The sequence below is a fragment of the Micrasema longulum genome, unplaced genomic scaffold, assembly GCF_059751315.1.
Source record: "Micrasema longulum isolate JH-2025_06_02 unplaced genomic scaffold, ASM5975131v1 h1tg002321l, whole genome shotgun sequence".
Lineage (NCBI taxonomy): Eukaryota > Metazoa > Arthropoda > Insecta > Trichoptera > Brachycentridae > Micrasema > Micrasema longulum.
Window position 1 is genome coordinate 1,050 of NW_028279472.1, and position 24,273 is coordinate 25,322.

Genomic DNA, 24,273 nt, shown 5'->3' on the forward strand with positions numbered 1-24,273 from the left:
ACTTTATGTGGTTTAATAAACGCCGTGCCTAGTCTCTTTTTTTCGATAAGGCCTGTCATTTAAGATCGTATTATGTGGTTCTCCCGGTTTACTAACAAGCTGATAAATTAACATACCTTATCACCGTCAAAATTAGGAAAATTCTATTGATGGTGACGGACAAATTTACTATATATATTGAGGTGCACTAACAGTGATAGGGCTGAAAGCAGTTAATGTAAATTCTAAATAACGTGAATCTTTTATAAACAAACATTAAAAAAATAGTAATTAACCGTCAACTAAAGCTTATAATTGGTTTTTGCAATGTGCAGATCTCAAGGTGGAGGCTTCCAAGATCGTAATGTAACTGCTTCAAAAGGGCCACAAATCGAAAACCCCGAAATTTCGTTTTATTGCAAAAATTGTATTAAAATCATAAAATAAAATAAAACATAACAACTTTGTTTTTAACCACTAATTTTGGTTAAAAACAAAGTTGTTTTATTTATTTTATTATAATGAATAACATCATAGTTAGTGCTTCAAATGTAACATTTATGTTTAAAATTGATATTAAAACAATTTATATTTTTCTATAAAAAAAGACTTCCTTGGATTTTGCATTACAATTGACCTAAATCATACAACAGTCCTTTTGGCATTAGAACAAAACCGCCATCTGTTTTATGTTTCTAGGCGATAGCACAAAACTCCGTAATTAGATAAATATAGCTTTAAAAAACGCATCTAATGTTACTAAAAACATAAATATAAAAAGTAAGATTGAAAAAAACGAAAAACTCGTGTTAAAAACTTTGATTGGTTCTAGTGAAATAAGTCAAATCTTAATTTGTGGCCCTTTTGAATTAAGGCAGCGATATGTACAGTAAAACGCGCACAATGCGTTTGTCACCTTATTTGTAAGCGTTTAGAAATTTGTCTTTTTTACACTAAGTGATTTTCGTATCATGTTGACTTTATAAAAAAATCATTTAACCAGATGCAACTTAAGCATTCGATAATTCAATAATTAGGGCAATCCCTTCTTTTTAATCCCTATAAAAAAAATTTTAGAATTTAGAGCAGTACCTACCTGGGTTAACACGATGAAGCAGGAAACTCTCCATGAACTGAGGATTTTCTCCCATACGAATTTTTGTCTTATGTTTCTGTTTTTTACTTGGCAACATTAACAGCCGCACCTGTAAACATAATTAACAAACAAATCGCATTAACAATAAGTCCTCTTTAATAGGTTTAAGTGTAGAGATAAAGTAATTACACGATTACCCTAATTATTTTTTTTAGTTAAACTAATGTACGTATTATATTTTATTACTTTTGAGCATGCGATTTTCTATTACATTAAAAATATCTAACTAGCCAACAAAATGGACCTCTCGGGTTGATACTGATCGGAACCTACGGGCCTCTTTTCATCGGTCAGTATTAACATCATCATCTTTTCCTTTCCGCACCTAATGGTACATAGGGCACTGCATTGGTGTACCAATCGCTGCGTATCTTGATATTTTTGTCACATAAAGGTAAGATGATCAGTCTTACGCGTCAGGTACCAGTCCAGGGACTACGAAATATTCTTAGACTTTGAAATAAATATTTCATATTAACCATGTCGGGAATCGAACCCGAGACCGCTTAAATGGTAGGCATACGCGCTGACCATTACACCACGAAGCCGACGTATTAACAAGTATGTTGCAAAATTTTCATAGGGTTTCTACAAAAAAATATTTCATAATAATTTTCTGCGCACAGTAAATCAAAAATAAAACATGCTTTTAATTATTTATTTTTTAAATGTGGTACATAATTTGTTTTTATAGAAAATAAAAGATGAGTTATACTTTTTAATCCATAAATTTGGAATATACAGTGACCGGTTTCATCGCTTTCGCGACATTTCAGGCTAATTTCTAATGAGTTTAAGTATTGTATATATATATATATATTATTTTTAATTGCCCCATCCTTCGTAAGTATGATTTTTGTCAATTATGATTTCTGAAAAACAAAGGGTGAAAAGTCATTATTAAAGTTATTACAACTTGTCTATTACATTTTGTAAATGATCCTCAAGACAAAAAAATAATAATTTAATTTACTCTCATATAATTTTGAATTATCTATCCTTACCTCTGTTTTGTACAAATACATTGAATTTCTTAATAACGATACCAGTCTCGAAGATGTCGCGAAAGCGATGAAACCTATAACTAAATATTTAAAATTTGTGGATTAGAGTATCACTCGTCTTTTATTTTCTATAATAAATTACAATGATATTCCATCAAGAATTTTCACTCACAAACTTAAATGTTTTACATAAAAAATGATCATATTCAGTATTTGTTAACGAAAAGGCAGACTGTAAATGAAAATCGAATTTCATTCAATTTTGTTGTTGGGAAATATTTGAGAAAGGATAGGAATATGGAATGGATACCTACCTTTAATATGATCTGAATGTTCTTCACTTTCTGGTACTGGCAGAGATAATGTAGAACTATGGTACTGGATGACAAAATGAACTATTAAATGTAACAATGTTTTCCTCGACGCGCGACGATTCCAACCACTTTTATCCGATTTTATGTTAAGTCAAAACTGTTGCTTGGTTTTTGTTCTAAATTCGAATCTTCTAATTTTGAATTTCTTCTATCTTGAGGTTAGGTAGGTACCATAAGGATGGGTCAAAGGAAGGATGGGAACGAAAGGTAATCGGCCAGGAATAGTATCGATAAATGCTGTTATTTACTTAACAGTATTCACGCTATCATTTGTATCGCAAAGTCGTTCACTAAATCTGAATAAATGGAGATTATCTGCAGTGTGATCCTGAATGCTCTCCTTGAATCGCACTGCCGTTTGTTTGGTTACAAATAGGTGTAGAAATTTAATTTTGGGTAATATTTATTGATAATATATTTACTTTTCTAGTCTATGTTTTGCTTTGTTATTTTTAATAATTAGTTTAGATCATATAAATTGTCTTACTATGAAATTTTTTATCTATCTTTTTTTACTCGGTACTTATATGATACGGGGGTCCGGGTGTGTATTATAAATGTAGGTCAAACCTGTGTGTGTGTTGGTTGACCGGACACTTTGAGTGGCATTTCCCGCGCTTGCAGAACGTGAACCGTCATCTTCCTCATCGGAGCGTCATAGAGAAACGCTACTTCTAGGGAACCACAGCTTCCCGGGGATGCGAGGGTCTCGTGTGACAGGACAACGATGCACTGGCAAAAAATGAACATCATTTAATGGAGTCATATGCTCACATCGTAAGAAAATGTACGACTTTTCCAAAACGCATCAGCCGCGCAAATTTATATAATATACTGTATGGATAAATAACAAAAACAATTTACGCATTTAATTTTTGACTTGATATTTACATTTTTCTTTACGCCATGTCACATACGTTTTTTTAATATATACAATTTTGACAGATCAATACTTTTCAAACCTTCGAGAAATCAAATTTTTTTTGGCAGTAGGGTCAGGGTGCCGACAGTGGATCACCCTTTTTTTGAGGGTTGTAATTTTGTAATGGTTTGAGCACGAATGTTAAAATTTAGCATCACTATAGCTTAATTATTGGGTCTTCGGACTGCATTGTATTTTTTTACATTTACTAACAACATAAAAAGTTACAACGGTATTTTTTTTCAAATAAAAAATGATCCTCTGTGTACTCTAAGTCAAGTGCAGTGAATCACAAATAAATCAACAGTGGTTCATTCTAGAAAACGGTAGATAAATATGTATTAATTTAGTTTTAAGTGGATATGTGGATAGCATCAGAAATACTTCTAATATCTTAGGTACACAGTGGATCACGATTCACTGTGTACTACAGTATTTAATCCACTGTATTCTACGCTGCCATTTTGATTTTCTAGCCAAACAAACACAAATTGCTAAGTTTACTCATGGGAGTGATATGTTTTTATGTTACCAAAATAAAAGTAGTTTACAGTAAAATCAATGCCACGTGAAAACGCTACATGTAAATTAGACACGAAACAAAGACAACTTGTCTATGAAATTTAGTATGTAATTTAGACACAAAAAATAAATGGACGCACCACGTGTACGCACTGTCACAGTTACCAACCGGCTAGTGGTGATGTGTTTGCCCTATAAGGCCTAACTGTGAGCAAGATTAAATGTTAGGGCTTACACTTTTACGTGGGGGGTACTTGATCTACTGTAACTACCTAAGACACATTCGCACCTCCCCTAAACTTTCGCACCTCAACCCTAAACTTTGAGACAACGAGAAACGACACGAGGCATCATGGCCTAAAACTTTTTGAAACACACACATGATTTTCTAAAAGAAACTAATCTATAAGGCTCAAATCAAAGATTTATACTAATAGTACATATAAGTTCAGTGGTTTAAATTCGGATGGCAGACAATAATTTTTATCCGGTGCTCGATATAAAATAATTAACCACCGGATTGCGACACCTGACAACATGACTTATTTTCCGCAAACCAAGATCTTGTACGTGGTGTGATAGGAAATTAAGAAATTATATTTAAGTTATACTTAGGAAGCTGGACAAGTTTCTAGTGTTTAAATACTCATTTTATTTCATGCTGAACATTCGCAAATGTCTGCTGAATAGTTTACATGTAGAGAAGAATTACACTAGCTACGTTTACAAATAATATAATTCAAACTCTGTTGGCTTATGTATAAATCACTGCACAACTCTGCTCCGGAATATCTAAGGGAACTATACATTCCAGGTGAACTGGCTGACAGACGTCTAACGCTTAGATCAGCTACGTCTACGGCGAGAGGAAAAGTTATTATTCTTCTACGCAAACAGCGTACTAAATTCAGTAAACGCGCATTTGCGGTCGCAAGCCCTATGGCATGGAATGCTCTCCCAGCAGAAGTGCGACGCTGTGAAAGTGAAGTGATGTTTCGGAAAAACTTAAAACCTACTTATTTTCTAAATCATTTGAACAAATCCGTTGCATGTGATAACAAAATAAATTGTTTTAATTAAATTACAAATTTGAAAGCTTTAATTAAATTTATTTATCTATAGAATCACTATATAAAGCGCCTTTGAGGTATTATATTACAAAAATGGCGCTGTATAAGTTATCCATAATAATAATACTTTTTTACTTTTTTTTGCTGTCCTGCTTACCTAATTCATTGTTATTATAATTTTGTAAAAGGTTTATTAAACCGTTAATATCTTTATATATATATATAATTCCTCTGTACGTGTGATGTCACTGAACTCCTCCTAAACGGCTTAACCATTTTACGTGTGGTTTTCAGAGAAATATAGATCTTTGCGCTGTGCGTGTTCGTAGATATTTCAACCTAATATGTAAAAAAGAAGTAAGGAGCAAAAACGTTTTATTCATTGATCTACCAGGGTTACATTTGAGGAGAATGCATTTACAAATAATTAAAATAAGTTGTTTTTTGTTTAGAAAAAATATTATTTTTAAATGTTTACAAAGAGCATTTGTTTTTTATAGATCTCAATCAGATTCTTTCCTTTAATTCCTTATAATTTCTACCCATTTATTTATGTTTACTGGATTTTTTATAATACTAAGATAATATTAAATTCAATACATTTTTTAAAATCGTATTCCTACATAAGTACACCCCTCTGTAGGTGAGAAGACCGGATTTTGACGTTTGCAAAAAGAATGCCATATTTAAAAAAATATTTATTTTATGTTTTGGGATTCAACTATAAACAATTACCTAGGTACCTACTTTAATTCAATGTTTGAATATTAACAATTTTATGTTTTGGAATCCAATCATAAATAAGTATCTGGTACCAACTTATTAATGAATGAATGTCTTTTCTAAGGTAATAAATAGCAGGCAAACCAACGTTCGGGTAGGACAATGTCTGTCGGGTCCGCTAGTAATATTATATAAATAGAAGTTATTCTACAGCACTGTAACTAAAATTAATACAATTATCACCGGAAAGTTATGATTAAAACACAAATATATATCAAATTTAGTTTTCTGTTTCCTTACGTCCTGATTGGTGGCGTCGCTGTCGGCGCTGCTCTGGTTGAGGGCGAGCTGGTGGTAGGCCTGGATCCTCGCGCTGTGCTCGGGAGATATGACCCTGACGGGGTCCACCCACGTCTCCCGCAGCGAGGACTCCAGCGAGTTGTGGGTGCAGGAAGACTCCGGCCGGGCCGGTGCCATTATCTTGTCTCCGCGCTCGATGTCGGTGAAGCCGTGCAGAGAGTTTGGCTAAAATAAAATAAAAAATACTGTTCCACATTCCTATCGGGAATAAAGATTGGCACACGACTAACTACTTCGTACTGTCGGCTTCGTGGTGTAGTGGTCAGAGGTTTCGGGTTAGATTCCCGACATGGTTGACATGAAATATTTATTTAAAAAGGTGTTTTATACTAAAATACTATCAGAAATGATATTCATTAATTAACTTTTTTTTCCATTATAAACAAAGAATCATAATAAAAATAAAATGACCTTACTGGAGGGTTACCCGTTCGAGAACACTTAACAATATACTTTTTTTTATTATTTTTACTTGTAAGAATAAGCAAAGAAGACCTAATATACAGAGATACTTAACAAAAAGTTCGGACAGATTTACACACTACTTATTTAGGTTTTTATTTAATTTATGTGCACCTATATTATTTATATTATAAAACGTACAATAAAAGAACAAAAACATAACACAAACTTCACATTTGTGGAGCAGTTGATTCAATATTGGTTTGGGCGAATGAGATAATCCATTTTACTTCTACCCAGCTCCACAATCCATTTTTTTATAGCCTTAAAAGCAGGAGATCATTATTTTTTCCACGCCGACAGCCTCCGAAGGCACATGCAATTTTTAATCTCTAAAGCTCTTGATTGTGAATTATTCTTGTCATTTGTAAGTTCAGTGAAAATAAATCTCATGCTATTTATCTAATCGCGTATTATTCAATAAGCATAACCTACATAATTCTAAAAAAACAGCAATTAAATAATATTATCAGGATAATCTCACATCGGTAATTGTCTCGGCAAATGTTAAGATGGACGTTACCTGGGATGAAAACAGCAAATGATCATCTTCGGCTTCCTCGATAGTTCCTGGAGCATCGAAAGAGAAGGCCCTCTCTGAAAATTGACCGGTTGCTGGGATTATTTTGCTGTCTAGTGAACTCCATTTTGTAGGAAGACTTAACTCGCCATCTACTAATTTATGTTTGTAGGTATGTAGATATTTTAATCAACAGTGTTTTGAGTAAATCCACATGTTTGTTGACAGGCTGGACTTTCTCCCTTCCATAGAGGGAAAATATTTTTGAGAAGAGATTTTTCATTTCATTTATTTATTTTTTAGTTACATTTAGAGTATTACATAGTATCCAATTCGTTCTCAATACATTAATCAGATTTATTAAATAGGAAAGAGAAAAAGTCATGTAAAATGGACATACATATTATAATTTGGAAATTGCCTTCCTAAGAGAAATCACACTATCATGAAATATATCGACATCCGAGGCGATACGATTGAATAACAACTATTGTATTGAGGTCTGGTCTGTCGTTATCGCGAGTTAAGGTAGGATTACACTGTTCTCGTTTATTGTGTTGAGGTCAAGGTCTGTCGTTATGGTGAGTTAATGTAGGATTACACTGTGCTCGTCTATTGTGTTAAGTTCTGTTCTGTCGTTATGACGAGTTAAGGTAGGATTACAATGTTGAGGTCTGGTCTGTCGTTATCGCGAGTTAAGGTAGGATCACACTGTTCTCGTCTATTGTGTTGAGGTCTGGGCTGGTATTCTAAACGAAATTATAGCGCGATATAGCGCGTTTTTACGTACTAAATACGCATTATAGCGCGCCGTAAACGCGTTCGGAATACCAGCCCTGGTCAGTCATTGTGGTGAGTTAAGGTAGGATTACACTGTGCTCGTCTATTGTGCTGAGTTCTGTTCTATCGTTTTGGTGAGTTAAGTTAGCGTAGTGTCGAATTGTGGATTGGTAAGTAATTGGTAACACTTATTTAAGCATAAGTATCTCTTTTCTGTTAAATAGACACTATCAAATTTTTGGTGAGTTTTTTCTTGTAGTGCTTATTTCAATTAATGCTAAATTTTTCTTCGTTAAGTTATGTGTTAATTATTGTAAATATCGTTAATTTTACGTTTTTCTTCTATATTCGCATTATTTGTCTGAGCACATTTTATTGTTCTTTGTCCTTTTTGTTTTTGTTGTTTTTATATTTATTAACAATTTGTAAATGCATGTAACTTGTCTTAGGCAAGTGTTATAATGTGTTGGAAAATGGTCCCAATAAAGGGAAAATATTATAAATAATAAAAAAAAATATGCTCCACAAAAAGAACAATGAAACCATCTTGTAAAAAATGTACCTACCTATGTAAAATAGCTATTTCCAATAGTTTAAAAATTTGTTGCCTCCAAGCTTACCAATTCCTCTTGGTCTGCTAGCTGGTTGTATTTTAGTGGAGTGTAAGACTTCATCACATATGGCTGCAGTTGGAGCCGCTCGCAAAAAGTGCTTTCGATTGATAAAGAGAAAAGCGAATAGCACAACTCCTCCCAGAGCCAACACCAGACTCAGGTAGGATGTGAAGTCCACTGAAAAAAAAGGAAAAGTTACCTACACTATGAAACGTAGGGCTATGTATATAACGTAGAGATAGGCGGATCCAATCGTTGCACTGGTTCAATTAGTTTTCTGTTAACATTTTAAATTACTAAAATATCAGATTAAATATTTAGCATAGTAAGGGGCCTTGCTCATAAACTTAATATAAGGGCCTAGGCATAGCAGGGGCGAATTGTCCATATAAGCGATTACGCGCAGCTTACCATTGTATTTGACCATCGGTAATAATATTCTACAGTTGTTATATTTATGGGAAAATAAATAAAATAAATGTCATTTTTTTATAAATTACCGTCACCGTTTATATATTCCTCCAAAAATAAATATAAATATCGGGGCCTAGCGCCCAGCCCGTTCCCAGTGAACGAAGAAACTAGCAGATTACTTCAGATTATCTCTACATACAAATATGTACACTGTATTTAAATCCTTTAAACCCAGTTGGTGTTTTTCCTTCGTGAGTAAGCTTGCAGATCACAGATATTATTTGAAGATTGTCTATTTGAAAAATAGTATTTCAAACATGATTTCCTAAGGCTTATTTTACTTTATTATTATACAGTTGACATATGACCTGTGGCGCTCAACGTGGCCCCTTTTGGCATTATTCATTACTAGAAGAACTCGGCGCGGTGCTTCGTGTTGACATTTCTATCACAAAGAAAATAATATCTATTGAATGTCATGTGGTATTAAAATAGTGTAGAATATAGCTACATTCGTATACCGCGAAGTTATTAATATTGCTGTTTGAGTTGATTTGTAAGGTTATTGGTAATCATTTACTGTTCAGCTTAAGCAGAGAGATGGTGTTCACAGAACCACAGAAAAATAGCCATTTGCATATTACTTGTATTTACCTATATGTAGGTACAAATTAATCATAATTTTTTGTAGATTACCTATTTAGAAAATCACTGCTCGCCACTGAGGCATAGTGGTAGAATACAGATGGGAAAACCATCCGCAGCCGGAACCAGGCGTAACTTTATACCAGGTTTATAAGTAAGACTCATAGAATTAAGAATGGTCAAGAAGGAGCGTAGAATCATATTTGAATAAATCGGACTGTGTCCAAAAATGCCCCCACTATGCCCCACTTTCGCCGCGCACATTCATAATGTCGCCGCGTAATGTTGCACGATGGGAAAAAATATAATCAAAATACAAATATAAAGTTTAAAAAAAAGAATCTGTTAATTTCTCTTAAATTTTATTGTGCACGCGGAAATATTGATTGACACAACACAGTAGATAAGTAAAGGGTCATTTAATAAGAGTAATTTAATTAATGGACTTTGAACTTAAAAAAGAAAACAAATGTTATTTTACATTAAATTGATATTTTTAAGTCATGTTAAATAATATTTCATGTTTTAAAGATAATGTCGGTCAAATTTCCATCACGGCGTTGTTTAATCCGAGAGGTCCAATTTTCATTCGTTCTCTCATGAGATGAGCAAAGTATCGTAAAAGATTTGACTACCCTGACAACACTAACAAAATGTCCATTTTGTTTTCTTTGACGATCTGACAGATGGAAAAACAATTCCAATTTTAAATTAATGCATTTGCTACTTACACAAGAAATGTAATCCCATCCTTTTTCTTTAAGATCTCAGCAGTATTTCTATACTTTAAAACGACACAACATGGTATAGTTGAATTCAAATCGGAAGTTGAGTAGTGAGCGGAGTCTAAAAAGAAACTAATGGGTCAAAACGTAAAACTACTCCTTTAAGAGTAGTTAAGTCGCCTTCTGTTCGATGTGGGTACTGAGTATGCGGTTTCTGGACTATTCTTAATTCTATGGTAAAAGGTAAGACCCTTAACAAAAAATATTTTTGTAGGTAGATTATCACGGTCGCGGCCGTTTAGATTCGAATTTTATTTTTCTGGGGCATTATGTCGTGTCGTTTGCACTTTTTGATGACGTTTCAGATCACTTTCTAGCGTCCATCATCAGAGTCGACAAAGAGTGCGAACAACGAGCTCTAACTCAAACTCCCTCTCTCAACACGAGCATCTTTCTCCATTAGAGAGGTAGAAACGTTTAACATAAAATTATAATGTTCATAAAATTATAAACTTTTTTGATAAAATAAAAATTTAAAAAAATTATAAACAACACAACAATAACTCAAAAGAACTAAATTATTACAAAAAAATTAAACGATATTTTATTTCATATTTACTGTACAACATCATTATATAATATATATATATATATATATATATGTATAATATTTAATAATATTGTGAATATTTTTCTTTCATGAAATGAACAAAGATAATAAAAAGTACAGTCAGTAACACAATATATATAAGAAAGAAGTGAAAAGTTACATTTATAATTCTTCTTTATACATAACGTCGCTTATATATTTTTTTGTATTTTATATATGTTATCCTAAAAATATTATTAATTAAAATAAAATAAACTATTGTAAGACGTCACTCCCCATTATGTACACAAGAATTGTTTATTTCTTTTACGTAATGGGAAACGTTAATGTAAATATATGTATTTCATTAATGTAAAAAATGTATTTTTATTTATCTGAATAAAAAAAAATCTAAATAATATATTTACTATTTTGTACTAGATTGGTACTACATGCAGTGAGGAAAGTTAAACATATTGAAAATGGATTACTTAATTAATTATTAATTTTGCTTTTAAGTCAATTTACATACGTAACAATATTACGTCGCAAAATTAAATTAAATTGAATATATTCATAAATCAAATCTTATGCTTCGATGCAGCACGAATTTCCTGGTGAGTAAGAACATGTTCTTAGGCATGAGTTGTCCTGGGTATGTGAATCGTTTATCCATCCATTAAAAGCAAAAAAAACCCGGTCAGAACCGAACCTGAGGCCTCACACACGAGATGGAAGCGTCCACGTTGATTTTATCATCTGGGGTTTATATTTTTCAATTAATTAATTGTTGGATTTACGATATTACAACAATAAAACGAACATGAAATTGTTTTTTTTCTTATTACGCATAAAAACAAGTTATTAGAAAAAAATTGAAAAAAACTTGGATGGATCAACAGATGGTGCAAAACGCGTAAATGACGCTTCTTTAAAAATGTATGTGATTTGAAATCGTTTTCAAACGCATATTATTTCAATTACTGCTATTTGAAGAATTTTGCAACAATAATAAGCCACATTAGATCCAATAACATCAAAATACATTCGAAAGAAAATTTCAAACAATGAACGCTGTCGATACTTCCACACTAATAACTTATTTTGTCTTACGCATTTTTATGCTATATCTTCTGAATACTATATATATTTCATTGAGTACCTACTGAAACTAAGTACATTATGTTTTTTATGTAAATAAATACTTAAACCCTCTTCAATGACCTATCGGTTTGAAGGTCGCAAAACAAAGAGAGATACGTTCAAGATAATGTGCGAGTAGATACAATAGATCAAAAAATATTAAGATTATTGTGCGTATCACACAAAAGAAAATTACTATTCTGTAGAGCGTAGAGAGTACTATTAACATTATAAGTAAAAATTATAAAACAAATGACATTAACACGTTTAAATTATGCGTAGGTTAAAATTAACATTCGGTTATCTAAAAAAAATGAATTAAACTTTGGAAAATTGGTATAGGTAGTATTACAAAATTGTATCGTATCAATTAAACAAAAATATGACATATGTGGTTCTTCGTTTAAGACGTATCTCATTTTAAGTGATTAATCTTATAAACACGCATTAAAAATATATAGTTTTAAACCATAATGGTTGCAATAAAAATACCTTTCATTAAAACGTAAAATAATGGTTTTGAACGTAAATCGGGGTCATTTTTATATTTATTAATAAAAAAAATATAAATTATATATTAATTTCAACTATAAAGTTGTATGAATGTTTAATTATTATGGTAATTTATCTGAAAAGAAAAGGGAAGAGTCGAATATAAGTTGTTTAATAAATAATTAGAACATACCGTTGCTAGAATTTTCCGCTCCTGAGATCACCATGTTTACTTTTTAGGGATACTTTTAGTTTAAAATTGTATTCCAATAAACACTTTAAATTAGCTAATACACTTAAAACAATGTGCATACAATCAAATTATTATAAAAGTAGATTCACATCAAACACGAAAGAAACGTAGTAGGGAAAATTCCAGGTGAATGGCAGAGTCCACATGTAAATGAATGTCGATCGATAAACTAAGCAAATAGTATATTTTGTATCATTTACTTAAGAAAACAAATGTAGATCTTCACTAATTTTCTTTGTGGATAGCAGAATTATCAGGTAATTAAGGAGATGGAAGTGTTTCTGACACAATGGGAGATGTTATCAATACTAGGAGGAATTATGTACATGACGGGCGACAAAGGGAGAGTTGATTTTGGAGTCTGCGCGCAACTCCGCAGAATTTTCACGTCACGTACAAACATACGCTACAAAAAAAAACAAAAAAATTGGAGGAATATTAAACATCGTGAATCATCTTCTAAGAATTTATTAATCAGAATGTTGCTTTTCTAAGCACGCGATCATAACCGTAAGCTTTGTTCATTTCAAGGAATTCAATTGAGTTACCTAAGCTTATTATATCGCCGGCGGATATTTGAAATGCTGTGAATGATTCATTGTAAAGACAAGAGTAGGAAAATAACGTCTTCGAAGAATCGTATTTATTTTATTTTATTTAAATCTTAAAGTAGGGCACACATATCATACATATTGTTATGTGTTAATAATAACATTGCAAATATATTTAATTTATAAATTGTTTATCACATATGTCTTGACCATTATTTTAAATTTTGATATTTTTTTTTTTTCATAAATATTTTTTTCCATTTCGTAATACTTTTTAATTGCTTTAAATAAAATTGAATTTTGTGACTTTGCCTTTTTCCTAAATGGAAGTCTAATTTTGTTCTTTTCTCTAGTATTGTGATCGTGTTCATGCTGGTTCCGATCAATTTTTTCCAAAATTCTGTTTTTTTATTAGAGTTTATAATTTTATGAACAAATATCATTGTATTGTAAAATATTCTTTGTTTATATGTTAAAAATTTCATTTCATTTACCATCGACTTTACCATCTGTTTTTTTTTCAAAATGATTCTGAAGGCTTTATTTTGTAATACAGTTAGTTTATCTATGTTTTCTTTATTTTTATTTTTTTATCAATATTCCTACAGAGATGAGGTAGATTTTTTTCAAATTCAGGATTATCGATATTCGAGCGTTTACAGGGCTTATGACCTGTCATTGGCTGGGTTGAGTGGCCACTTTACGTTTTACAACATTCCCCATTCCGCTTATTAGCGAATATCGACACAGGTAACATTTTGATTCTTGTATATATCTTATTAAATGAAAAACCATTCACTAGCGTGTTGGAGCGCCATCTATGTATTGATATTGAATAATTAAAAATACTTAACTTCAACTTAACTTAAACTCAACTTAACTTAACTTGGACATACTCAAACATTGTTGAATTAACTACCTGGTAAAAAAAGAAGTATAAAAATCGGAAAATTGTTTTCAAGCGTTGCCTGGTAGGTGAGTTGGTTCAGCCGGATGAATCTCGCCCACGTGATAAAGGTTTCAGCTCTTTTGCTTCACAAAAGTCAACAGACGGAAGAGTTGAGGAAATGTGGATGTGGATGAATGTGGATGATCAAACATGGGCAGAATGGTGAATGTTACACAGTGTGTAAAGTGGCCACTTAAACCATATAATGACAGGTCATAAGCCCTGTAAATGCCTAGACTTCCATATTCCCTTCTCGAAAATGTTTTCCCTCTCTCGATTAATTTTTCCTTGAAAACAGAAACAAAACTTTTATCACTTCGGTCATACTTTTAGCCCCGCCCCATATGTTGAAATAGAAACAAATTTATCGAGTTTAATATGATGCTTCTCTGTGCATTTAATGACAGCATTTGCAATATACCTCAATTATCCCAAAGGCAGTAGTCCTAGAAGTTCTACTTTAGGACTCGTAGACGAAATAAATCGAACCAAATGCGAAACGTTCGCTGTGTGAGCCAACGGCGGATCCAGGATTTCATATTTGGAGGAGCCCTCTTCCATGTTTTAAAAAATTAGAAAAATGTAAAGTTAGAGGCATAGGCAGGCACAATAACGCGAGACTTTTAACAATAACCCGAGACTTTTATACAAAAAAAAATTAAACATTGTATTTAGTATGTGAATTCGCGCTATAAAAGCTTTGTATACGGCCGCGAGAGCATTTGGAATAGCAGCTCTGGACCCCGATTACAAATATCTTCGACTGTCTATGAAGAAAAACCGATATTTGCGCACGAAAATGAGTATATTTGCATGAACATTTAAAATATCTTCGTCGGTGACCTATAATTAAACATATTTCGAATAAAAAAATGTATTCATATTCTGCTTTTCATGCAGAAAACTTAATTTTACTTTGTAGATAAAATTGAAGATAAGTGTTAACTTCCCATTGTAATCGGGGCCCTGGTAGATGATTCCGCAAGTCATTCACAATTTGATCCAATGGGGTATTAATGTACAAACGGATGTCCTGAAATACGTCTCTGGTCCTTGATCGGAGGTTGGGTGGTTTGCTCTACAGACGGATTTTTAGGCTGTACGTGGGCTTGTAATTTCCATATCCAGTATCTTGGCATTCATTATTTTATTTTATTTAGAAAACCAACAGTTCTGCATACATATTTAAAGTAAACAAGCAGATGTAGTGTATAAACTCAGAACCAATAGCAGATTTCCACAAAGTTATTAAAGAAAATATATTACATATTATACAAATACATATAAGTTTATACAGATAAAAATGTTATTTTTATGTATATATTTTTTAATAATCAAAGAAAATATCAATTTTTTAAGAACAGTAAGTAATTGTAAATTGGGCGGGATTAGGACAAGGATGCACGAAGAGAGGATCAGGAGGGGAAGGGAGATGTACCTACATATTTATTATTATAATGTCTACTAAGTTACATAATGCATTTTTAGTGTAAATTTTTAATCTGACTGAGTGATGTTTGTGTAGTCCATGTCTTTAAGTTTTGTATTGTACACTGAAAAAATTCTACAAAAAAAATAATTTTTAACATACGATGTTTTACTAATTGGTACATGAAACAGATTGTACCGTCTACAAATCCTGGCTGGCACGTGTATTGTTATTAAACTAAGTAATTCTGCACAGTGAACTATTCCTGTGATAATTTTGTGAAGCAGTCGTTGGTCCGCACACACTCTGCGGTATTGTAGAGAAGTGATTCCATGATAGGTGGAGGCAGCGAAAGTTGATACATAAGAAATACTGGTTTACTATGTCCGAAAATCAAAGATTAAGCCAAAATTACGAGAGAAGAACCCGAGATTACACCTTTGACACCATTCATGACAGATACCGTTTAGTGTGGTAGGCGATTGCCGAATTTGATTAAGTGGCCCTTGGATAGTTCCCAAAACATCTCTCAAATCAAACGTTGCCATAATATAAAATGTTACAATGTTCCGCATTCGTACGGTCGACAACGGTCAGCAGGATAACGCGAGATCATCACACGTAGCCTCGAAATTCAATGCAAACCGCAAAGGTAACCGGCCTTGTATCCGCCCTTGATGTGAGCCACACTCGAGTGGCTCGCGAGCCGTGGTTTGCTGACCACTGACCTACATATATATGCTCGTATATTCAACATGGTTATGAATGAAATAAAGTTTTGCATTCTTTTTTTATTTAGTTGTGAGTTTCTGCCAAAAAATGTAAAGAAATTTATAAAAAATATTGTGACATCAGAAAAAATTAAATTATGTAGGTATATTTGAAAATTAAAGGTCATTATTTGATCCTGAAATAATTTCCGTTAAGTGCGCCTATTTATAGGCAATACACTAGCATAATGTTAAGCGGTCCAACTGCATTATAAAACAGGTGAATAAAATAAATCGATGGTCCCTATTAATAGGGGGAAAAAAAATGACAATTTTCACTTATTTATAATCACAATAAAAAGTTACATGGTATACTATAATTTATTTGATTGAAAATCATGTTATTTAGTAAGTTTCTAGGTTAATATTGTCGGTAGTAATAACTTTGTCCATGCAACAGTGTTGGTAAAACTTACTTTGAACTGCTCTATCAAAAAGTAGTCATTTTGCAGAACCGACATTGTTAATAGGGACTATCGAAATAATATCTCACCTTTAGGACGAAAACGATTAACTCAAAAAAATCAACTTTTTGGGAAACTGCAAACGAAGAATGTAAATTGTGACGCCTTCGTGTTCTTTCGGCGATTGTTTCGTATTTTTCGAAGTAAGCACCAAATTTTGAGTTAAAAATTATACCGAAGGCATTCAGCTATGAATCTATGAAAAAAAGCGTAATAAAAATAAACTATTTTAAGTTTAAACAAGACATTTATTTAATGGGTCATTATTAGATTGAAAAAAAAAACAAATGCAGTTTAATAAATAAGGTAATGACATAATTTTTGCTATGTCAGATCAAGTCACCAAACACATGTTTTTATTTATTCACTAAATGACATAGATTAATTTGAGTTATTTACCTTATTTCAGTCACTAAGATTACCGGTAAGTCGGAACGAAAAAATCACAATTGGTCGTTTTAATATGTATTTTAAAAAATAATGTAAAGTTGGCATTTGTATCGGAATAAAATCGACTCAACCGGCTTTCCGTCACTATATGTTTTTCTGCATTGCGTCCTTCACACAGCAATATAAACACAACACTAATAGTGTCGCTTCCGTACTGACACGGAACCTAAGTTTTTTTAGTAATAAAGAGACCGATGTAACGGTTTTGTCCTATTCCCACCCGAATGTTGCATTTTTTTAATGCAGAAAGATGAATAATGTTCATTGAAGTCGATTTATGATCTTAACTTATTTTAAGGTTTTTTGAGTTAAGTCGTTTTCGTTCTAAAGATGCGATATATTCGAATGGGCTTCTAATGTGGGGGAGCATTGACTTGGGCCATAATTTCGCAAATATTAGATTCAGCTCTTTATTTCCATAAAAAACAATGCATGAAAGAATTTCATAAAAATGTATGTCTAAATTGTCTAAAGTGGACACTTAAATCAATCAGTGACAGGTCCTGAGCTCCGTCAATGCCTAGACTTCTCAACAAAGTTCTCCATATCTGTTAAAACACTCAAGTTGTTTTACCTATCCATATTATATTGTTTGTGTTTAGTTTTTTTCCACTTTTAATCCATTTTGTCAGCTTCTTATATTTCTAAAAATAATAATAAATCTTACTTTATTATTGTATACAAATATAACTGGCTAAGCACCACACCCAATGCCAATTTATGAGCTTATGAGCATTTAATCACTGAAAAAAAAAACAAAAACTTCATTTAAATTATTTTAATTGTCAATTAATTTATTTTATATTGGTACCTATAAATATTTTAAATCATGGGTTACATTTAGTAATATATTGAAAACCTATTTTTTTTTTATATCTCTCGATTTTTTTATAAATGACAATTTTTCTAAACAATTATCTAATTTCCTACCATCAAACATCGAACCTGCATTCTTCATAATATAGGAACTTTGTTAAAAAATCACAAAGATAAAGCCCTTAAATATAATAACAATGGTGTATGCCAAATGCATTGTGATGATTGTGATTCAATCGACATTGGAAAAACTAAAAGAAGTGATGAGTAAAAGAACATATAATTAGAAATCAAACACTGATTTGAGTCTACTGAACACTTTATTTTCAAACGAACGACATTCGTTTGAAAATGCCTTAATAAGGTGAAACAATTGTCACGAAGTTTTTATTTTTATTTTTATATGTTTATATTTGTAAAAATAAAATAAAGTGTTCAGTAGACTCAAATCAGTGTTTGATTTCTAATTATAAGTTTAAATATGGAGTTCTACAAAATAAACACCAAATCAATCAATCAGTAAAAGAACACTTAAGGTGCCTAAATAATAATAAATTTTCTGAATTTGGGAACCATCTAATAGAAAATAATTATAATTTTAATGAAGATACTGGATTAAAAGTTCTTCATGTTAAAAATAATATTTTAAAATTAGATAACTTGGGAATATTAGAAATTAAAAAAGCTAAATTAATAAGAAAAAAATTATAAATAACCAAATAAACTATCTTTTCTCTTGTCCACTCCTGTCTAGTTTTAAAGGTCGTATCCATTTCACTTCACTCCTTTTCCATCTTTACAAGAACAACATGACAAAAAGACTTGACTTATTTGCTCCACATGTTTCGATTTAACATTTAGTAGACTGTTAAAATAAAATAGGATAAGATTCATTAGTTAATTATATCTTGATAAAGAAGCTTGTGTAGCCTTGAAACCGGTCAGTAGAAAAAAGGGGTTAAATACAAAGTTGTTTTATATTTATTTTATTTAACTTATAATTATTGGCTGTGGAAAAATATAATTATTTAATATAAAATTTTAATTAGTCAGTTCTGACAAGCAAAAAACTTTAGAAACAAAGTAGTTTTGGAGCTAAGAGTTCTATTTAAATGATATTTATATTATCAGAAAAATAACACTTTTTTCTTTAAATTAAAAGAAGAACTTCATCTGCTCTTCTCAGAAATGTTTTCCCTCTCTGTTGCAACAAATTTTACTTTCTAGATTAAAATTGAAGATGTTTTTTTTATCATTTTCCTGAACTATCATTTCCATTAAAACACAAACCTTTTTTCAATTCATCATCATTATTATTGGTGCTATGGCCCATTGTGGGCCCTGGCCACCTTCAGAATCGGTCTCCATTCCTCCCTGCAACATGCGGCTCTCCTCCTGTTCGTCAGGCCAATTTCACCCATGTCACTTTCCACATAATCCAGCCATCTTAATTTTAGTCTGCCTTCCGAAGTGGTATTAAGAATTTTGCTGGGGATACGATCATCATTCATTCTGTGGACATGACCCAACCATTGTCATCTCTTTATTTTTATGAATTGTTTAATGTTGGGTTCGCCATACAGTATCTCTAATTCATAATAAAAAATTAAACCATTTCCTCCACACTCCATTTTGTTTTACCGCTCTAAATATCTTCCTTAATATATTTATTTAAATACTAATAACATATTTTCATCTCTTTTGGTCTAACCCAGCATTCGGCACCATATGAAATGACCAGTCTAAGAAGAGCTTTGTAAATAATGATCTTAGTTTTTCTAGAGAGCAAATTAAATCCAAAATGTTTAAACATGCCAGTAAAACATCATACTATACAGTAAAACCTCGTTTTTACATTCCTCAATTTAACATTTTCCCGCTTTTTACGCCGAAATGTTTAGGTCCCATTTTTTTCCATACTTTCTCATCCAAATATTCCCCCAATTAATGTTTTTTTACGTTTTTCACACCCCGGTTTTACGTTGAAAATTATTAAAAACTCATTTGATCTGTCAAAAGACGCCGAGCCGCGCGCCGCCGAGTTTGCCCAAAATGGTGAATAAAATCAAGGAATTGTTGTCTTAAACTAAATTCAAAGTAGGTTGAGTGTAATTGACCATTTTGTTTAAGTGTCTAATTTTGACATTTAATAAGTTGTGACATGCGGTTGACGCATGTTTAGGAAGAATAAAGTCTTTACATCAATAAATTACGATGCAAAAAGTTAAAAATTTGGCAATAGAAATATTATTTGAAGTTATAAACATAATATGGAAATAAGATAGTTTAAACAGTTATCATAAAAGTGTGAAAGAGTTTTGCCGCGATGTAAACGACAGTTGAAATTCTGTGGTGCCATACTAAAAAAAGTTATACCATATAAATAAAATTTCCCAATATTTAGGGAAAAAATCATTGTATACATTTTATGAAAATCAAATTATTTTTTTCGTGTTTTTAAGGTTAAGTACCTATGTCTTTAAAACGGTTTTTGAAATGAAAAATATTCCTGAAGTATTATCCGAACCTATATATAATTATTTAAACATGTTTATTTTTATTTCAATAAAAAAAAGTCATTGTAGTATTGTTTGAAAAAATGCATAAAATGTTTTTAATTAAATCGTAGGTAAATATGAATAATCCCAATTATGAGAGTTTATACAATATTTCTGCAGTTTTTCATTTCCTCACTTTAGCGTTTTCCTCAGTTTGACACCTTTTTTTGTTGCTCCCTTGAAAAACGTAAAACAGGGGTTTTACTGTAATTATTATATACATCACTCCTATGGCTTGTGAAGGAAAATACTGGTTGATCATTTTCAACAAGTCATTACTTATTCATAACTCCAGGCGTCATGCGCCGCTTTTATCAATTTGACATGTTTACATTTTACTCTATCCTTTGAGCATGTTCCGAGTTACTAGTGACTGGGTATACCCATATAAAGGGGAATCTAACCACCTCTAAATTCCACATTGGGTTAGATGAATTTGTAATTATAACACGGTGGGTCACTACTGTCGGGAGAGGGAGGGATGTTTCAGGATCAGTCAGAAATGAAACAAGAAGTAAATTTTTAAAATTGTTTTTATATCAACACTTAATTCGTTACAGCTTCTCTTCCTACAACTAAAAAGAAATGTTCAAAGAGTGGCCTATTTATTGAAAGGTGAAAGTGAGAACACACCACAAGTCAAGTGTTCACTATTTACATGCGTCGATAGAGGCGTATCGGTACACCCGCCCATCTCCACATTTGTACAAAGCCACACATAGCGAAACTAAAACAAAGTCGTACGTAACCGGGCAACAGGCGCTCGCAAGTTACTCAATGTATACAAAAGGTGGAAGCAAACATTCCGGAGAACACGATTCTCGTCAGAGGTTAAAATTATTACAATGACACTCGATCCCGCATTGAACATGATTTAAACGTTTACTTTTAACTATAAAACAATTTCGATATACATTTCTTAGAGCTCACACTCGCACATCGGACCTTGGAAGTCACGCTGATGTAAAATAGAGGAATATTTTATAAATTTCAACACAGCTCCAAACAACGAGGTCGCCTAACTATTTCCTGCAATTATAGACATTAAGTTTGCAGTTGTAATTTTGATAATCAGAATTTCCAACACATTAATAAATATATAATATATTTTTCCTAAGTAATTATAAACCTATATTTTTCAATAATAATTACACCTACGTTTAGCTACTCCTAATGTGTAAACTACGGAGACTAAAACCTAGGTCTGTTTAGGGGATGAAGCCTACGGAACTGAGGGGGGCGGTGGATCCGCGCGGGTCCGCGGCAGCAACTACAAGCGTCACCTTACTCTATCGGCTTCCGGTCCGTCGAGCCTCAATATTATACACTCTTAATGAAATGACGTCAAATTAATTACAATCCTCATTATTTGTAACAAAACGGGTATATCTCGAATAAGAAAAATATATACCATTATAAACTTCTTAGGATACTCCATCGCGGACTCGATGCCCGCAGTTCCTACTTGATCCGATCCGTAATATTTATAATGTAATGCCGTCTTCAGTGACTACAGAATCTGCGAGTAGGTGTTGAAATGAAAGTGAATACAAAAGGATTGGACCTCTTAAAACGAGGCCGTCAAAAGCTACGAAACCCGCCGCGTTTTCCGCACATCCTGAATCCATCTATCTTCATCCTTCGAATACTAGACAATAGCAAAATGGTGTTCACTCCGAGAGAAGAATATTTCAAGTACACAATATTTATATAAAGTAATACATTTTACGCTAAACGAAATCTGATTTAGTCAGGTATACAAATACGGAGGTTGAGTGAAGAATGACAGAACGAGTGAACCACACAACCCAAACATATTGGAATTATTCTCATGATCCCATCAGAAACCTCTTCCGTAATAAATATTACAATTATTTGCTAAATATTTATGTATTGTTTACATAGATACATTTTTAATGAGTTTTTTTGAAAAGACGGAAGTATAAATAGTTAATAAATAATGAAAATACAACAAACTAGTTAAACTAATTTGCTCCGATAAGGTGTATAATGTACGCTAATGTACGTAGCTTACGACGCCTTATGAGTATAAAAATAACAGTGCGTCAACATTTATACTTTTAAAAAAACGTCACTTTTATTACAAATCGATATTTTGAAAAAAATGATACTAAAAGTATAAATGAGTAGTTGTAACAAAATAGTTGGATCCAAAATGGCTACCCAAAATTAAAAGGTACAAAATGTCGGGTAGTAATTTTGGTCAGGGCGGCAGTGGTCGGCCGCTCTGATCGAGTAACAAAACAACACGTACAAATTACAAATGTCAACGACGACAATACAAAATTAGTAAAAACATAATCGCTTCTAGGTGAGTCGGATGAAACTAATAAGGGTCATATTCGCGAACACGGAAACAATCATAGGAAACACAGTCACACATCCTCTTGCGCTAAAGTCCTAATTTAGTAGTACGTCTCCTGCTCCAACCATCCTCCCGGGTTGCGGCGCAGGTAGAAGCGACGCGTCTCGTCGTAGATGAAGATGGACAGCATGAAGGGGAGGGCGGGCAACCACCACACAAACCTGTCGGCAAAAACAATGTTATTTTGTAAGCGAATATAAGTTGTAAATGTGCAGTCTGCGAATTCATTCATTAATAATATAACATTCCAGAGTATTATTATTGGAATATCTTCAGAATTCTAATAATTAAATACCTCGTGTTATTTGTTAATGGAAAAGATGTAAAAAACTGTGTACGTTGGGATTTATCAGCAAAGAGATAGGATTTCAACTTTATTTCTGTGTATTTTTATTTTTTTTATTTATTTGGATAACCAACAGCTATAATTATCACATATTTATATAACAAAACAAATAACAAATAAGCCAATTACAGGTTTTCACAAGTAGCATCACAGTAAGTTAAAAAAGATTCTCGAACATAAAATGAATAGTAATTAAATGTAAATTTAAAAGAAAAGAAAAAAATACTACGAGTTATTTCGAAAGCAAACGCCGCACGTTATTAAGATTATTTTCAAATAAATCTATGTTAAATGATTTATTAATTACATTAAAATTATTAAAAGTTCGCCATAAATATGAATTTTGCCTATAATTAGATGAAACAAGAGGTATGTGAAGAAGAGGGTTATTTCTTAAAACTTTGGAAGGAACATTGATAGAAAGTTTGCAAAGTAGTTCAGGACAGTCAATTGAACCAGAGGCAATGGCACACTGCTTAGTTATGGGCATGTAGAAATGCCATTGAGGTATTAGTTTCAACACAAAGATGACATAAAAAAGGATGCATCCCAACTACCGGAAGTTTCTAACTGGAAGGTTGTAGAGGAAAGTTAAATGAAGCCAAGGCTCAATATGGGCTGTAGTGCCATTGGAGAGGAAGAGAAATGACTTTGAGGTATTAGTTTAATTTGCCATGTGCAGTTAGCTAAAATTAGAGACAAGATGAAACAAAAAACATTTTAAAGGTAGAGGAAACTCTTAAATATATTGGATGAAACAAGAGTATCTTTGATGTCTATTCTGGAATGGCAAGCAGTCTATCTCTA

At 32.3% G+C, this 24,273-nt stretch overlaps 2 protein-coding genes across 9 annotated transcripts in view; both read right to left on the reverse strand.

Moving 5' to 3' along the window:
* Positions 1–1,075: 1,075 nt before the first annotated feature.
* LOC148272495 (synaptotagmin-16-like) lies at positions 1,076–13,059 on the reverse strand (the record flags this gene model as incomplete). The annotated part of the gene is made up of 6 exons (XM_088239966.1): positions 12,688–13,059; positions 8,493–8,663; positions 7,096–7,169; positions 6,051–6,275; positions 3,084–3,245; positions 1,076–1,184 (listed from the first exon to the last, which is right to left on the reverse strand). Coding segments are annotated over exons 1-6 (775 nt in total), but the record flags the coding sequence as incomplete, so codon positions are not given.
* Positions 13,060–21,249: 8,190 nt separating this feature from the next.
* The window catches only part of LOC148272496 (sodium/potassium-transporting ATPase subunit alpha), a 65,158-nt gene continuing 62,134 nt past the window's right edge, over positions 21,250–24,273 (reverse strand). For all 8 annotated transcript variants that reach the window (XM_088239974.1, XM_088239975.1, XM_088239973.1 and 5 more), the window contains one exon: positions 21,250–23,281. In XM_088239974.1, coding sequence (XP_088096100.1) covers positions 23,161–23,281 — 121 coding nt within the window. In that variant the 3' untranslated portion in view covers positions 21,250–23,160. The remainder of the gene's footprint in view (positions 23,282–24,273) is intronic.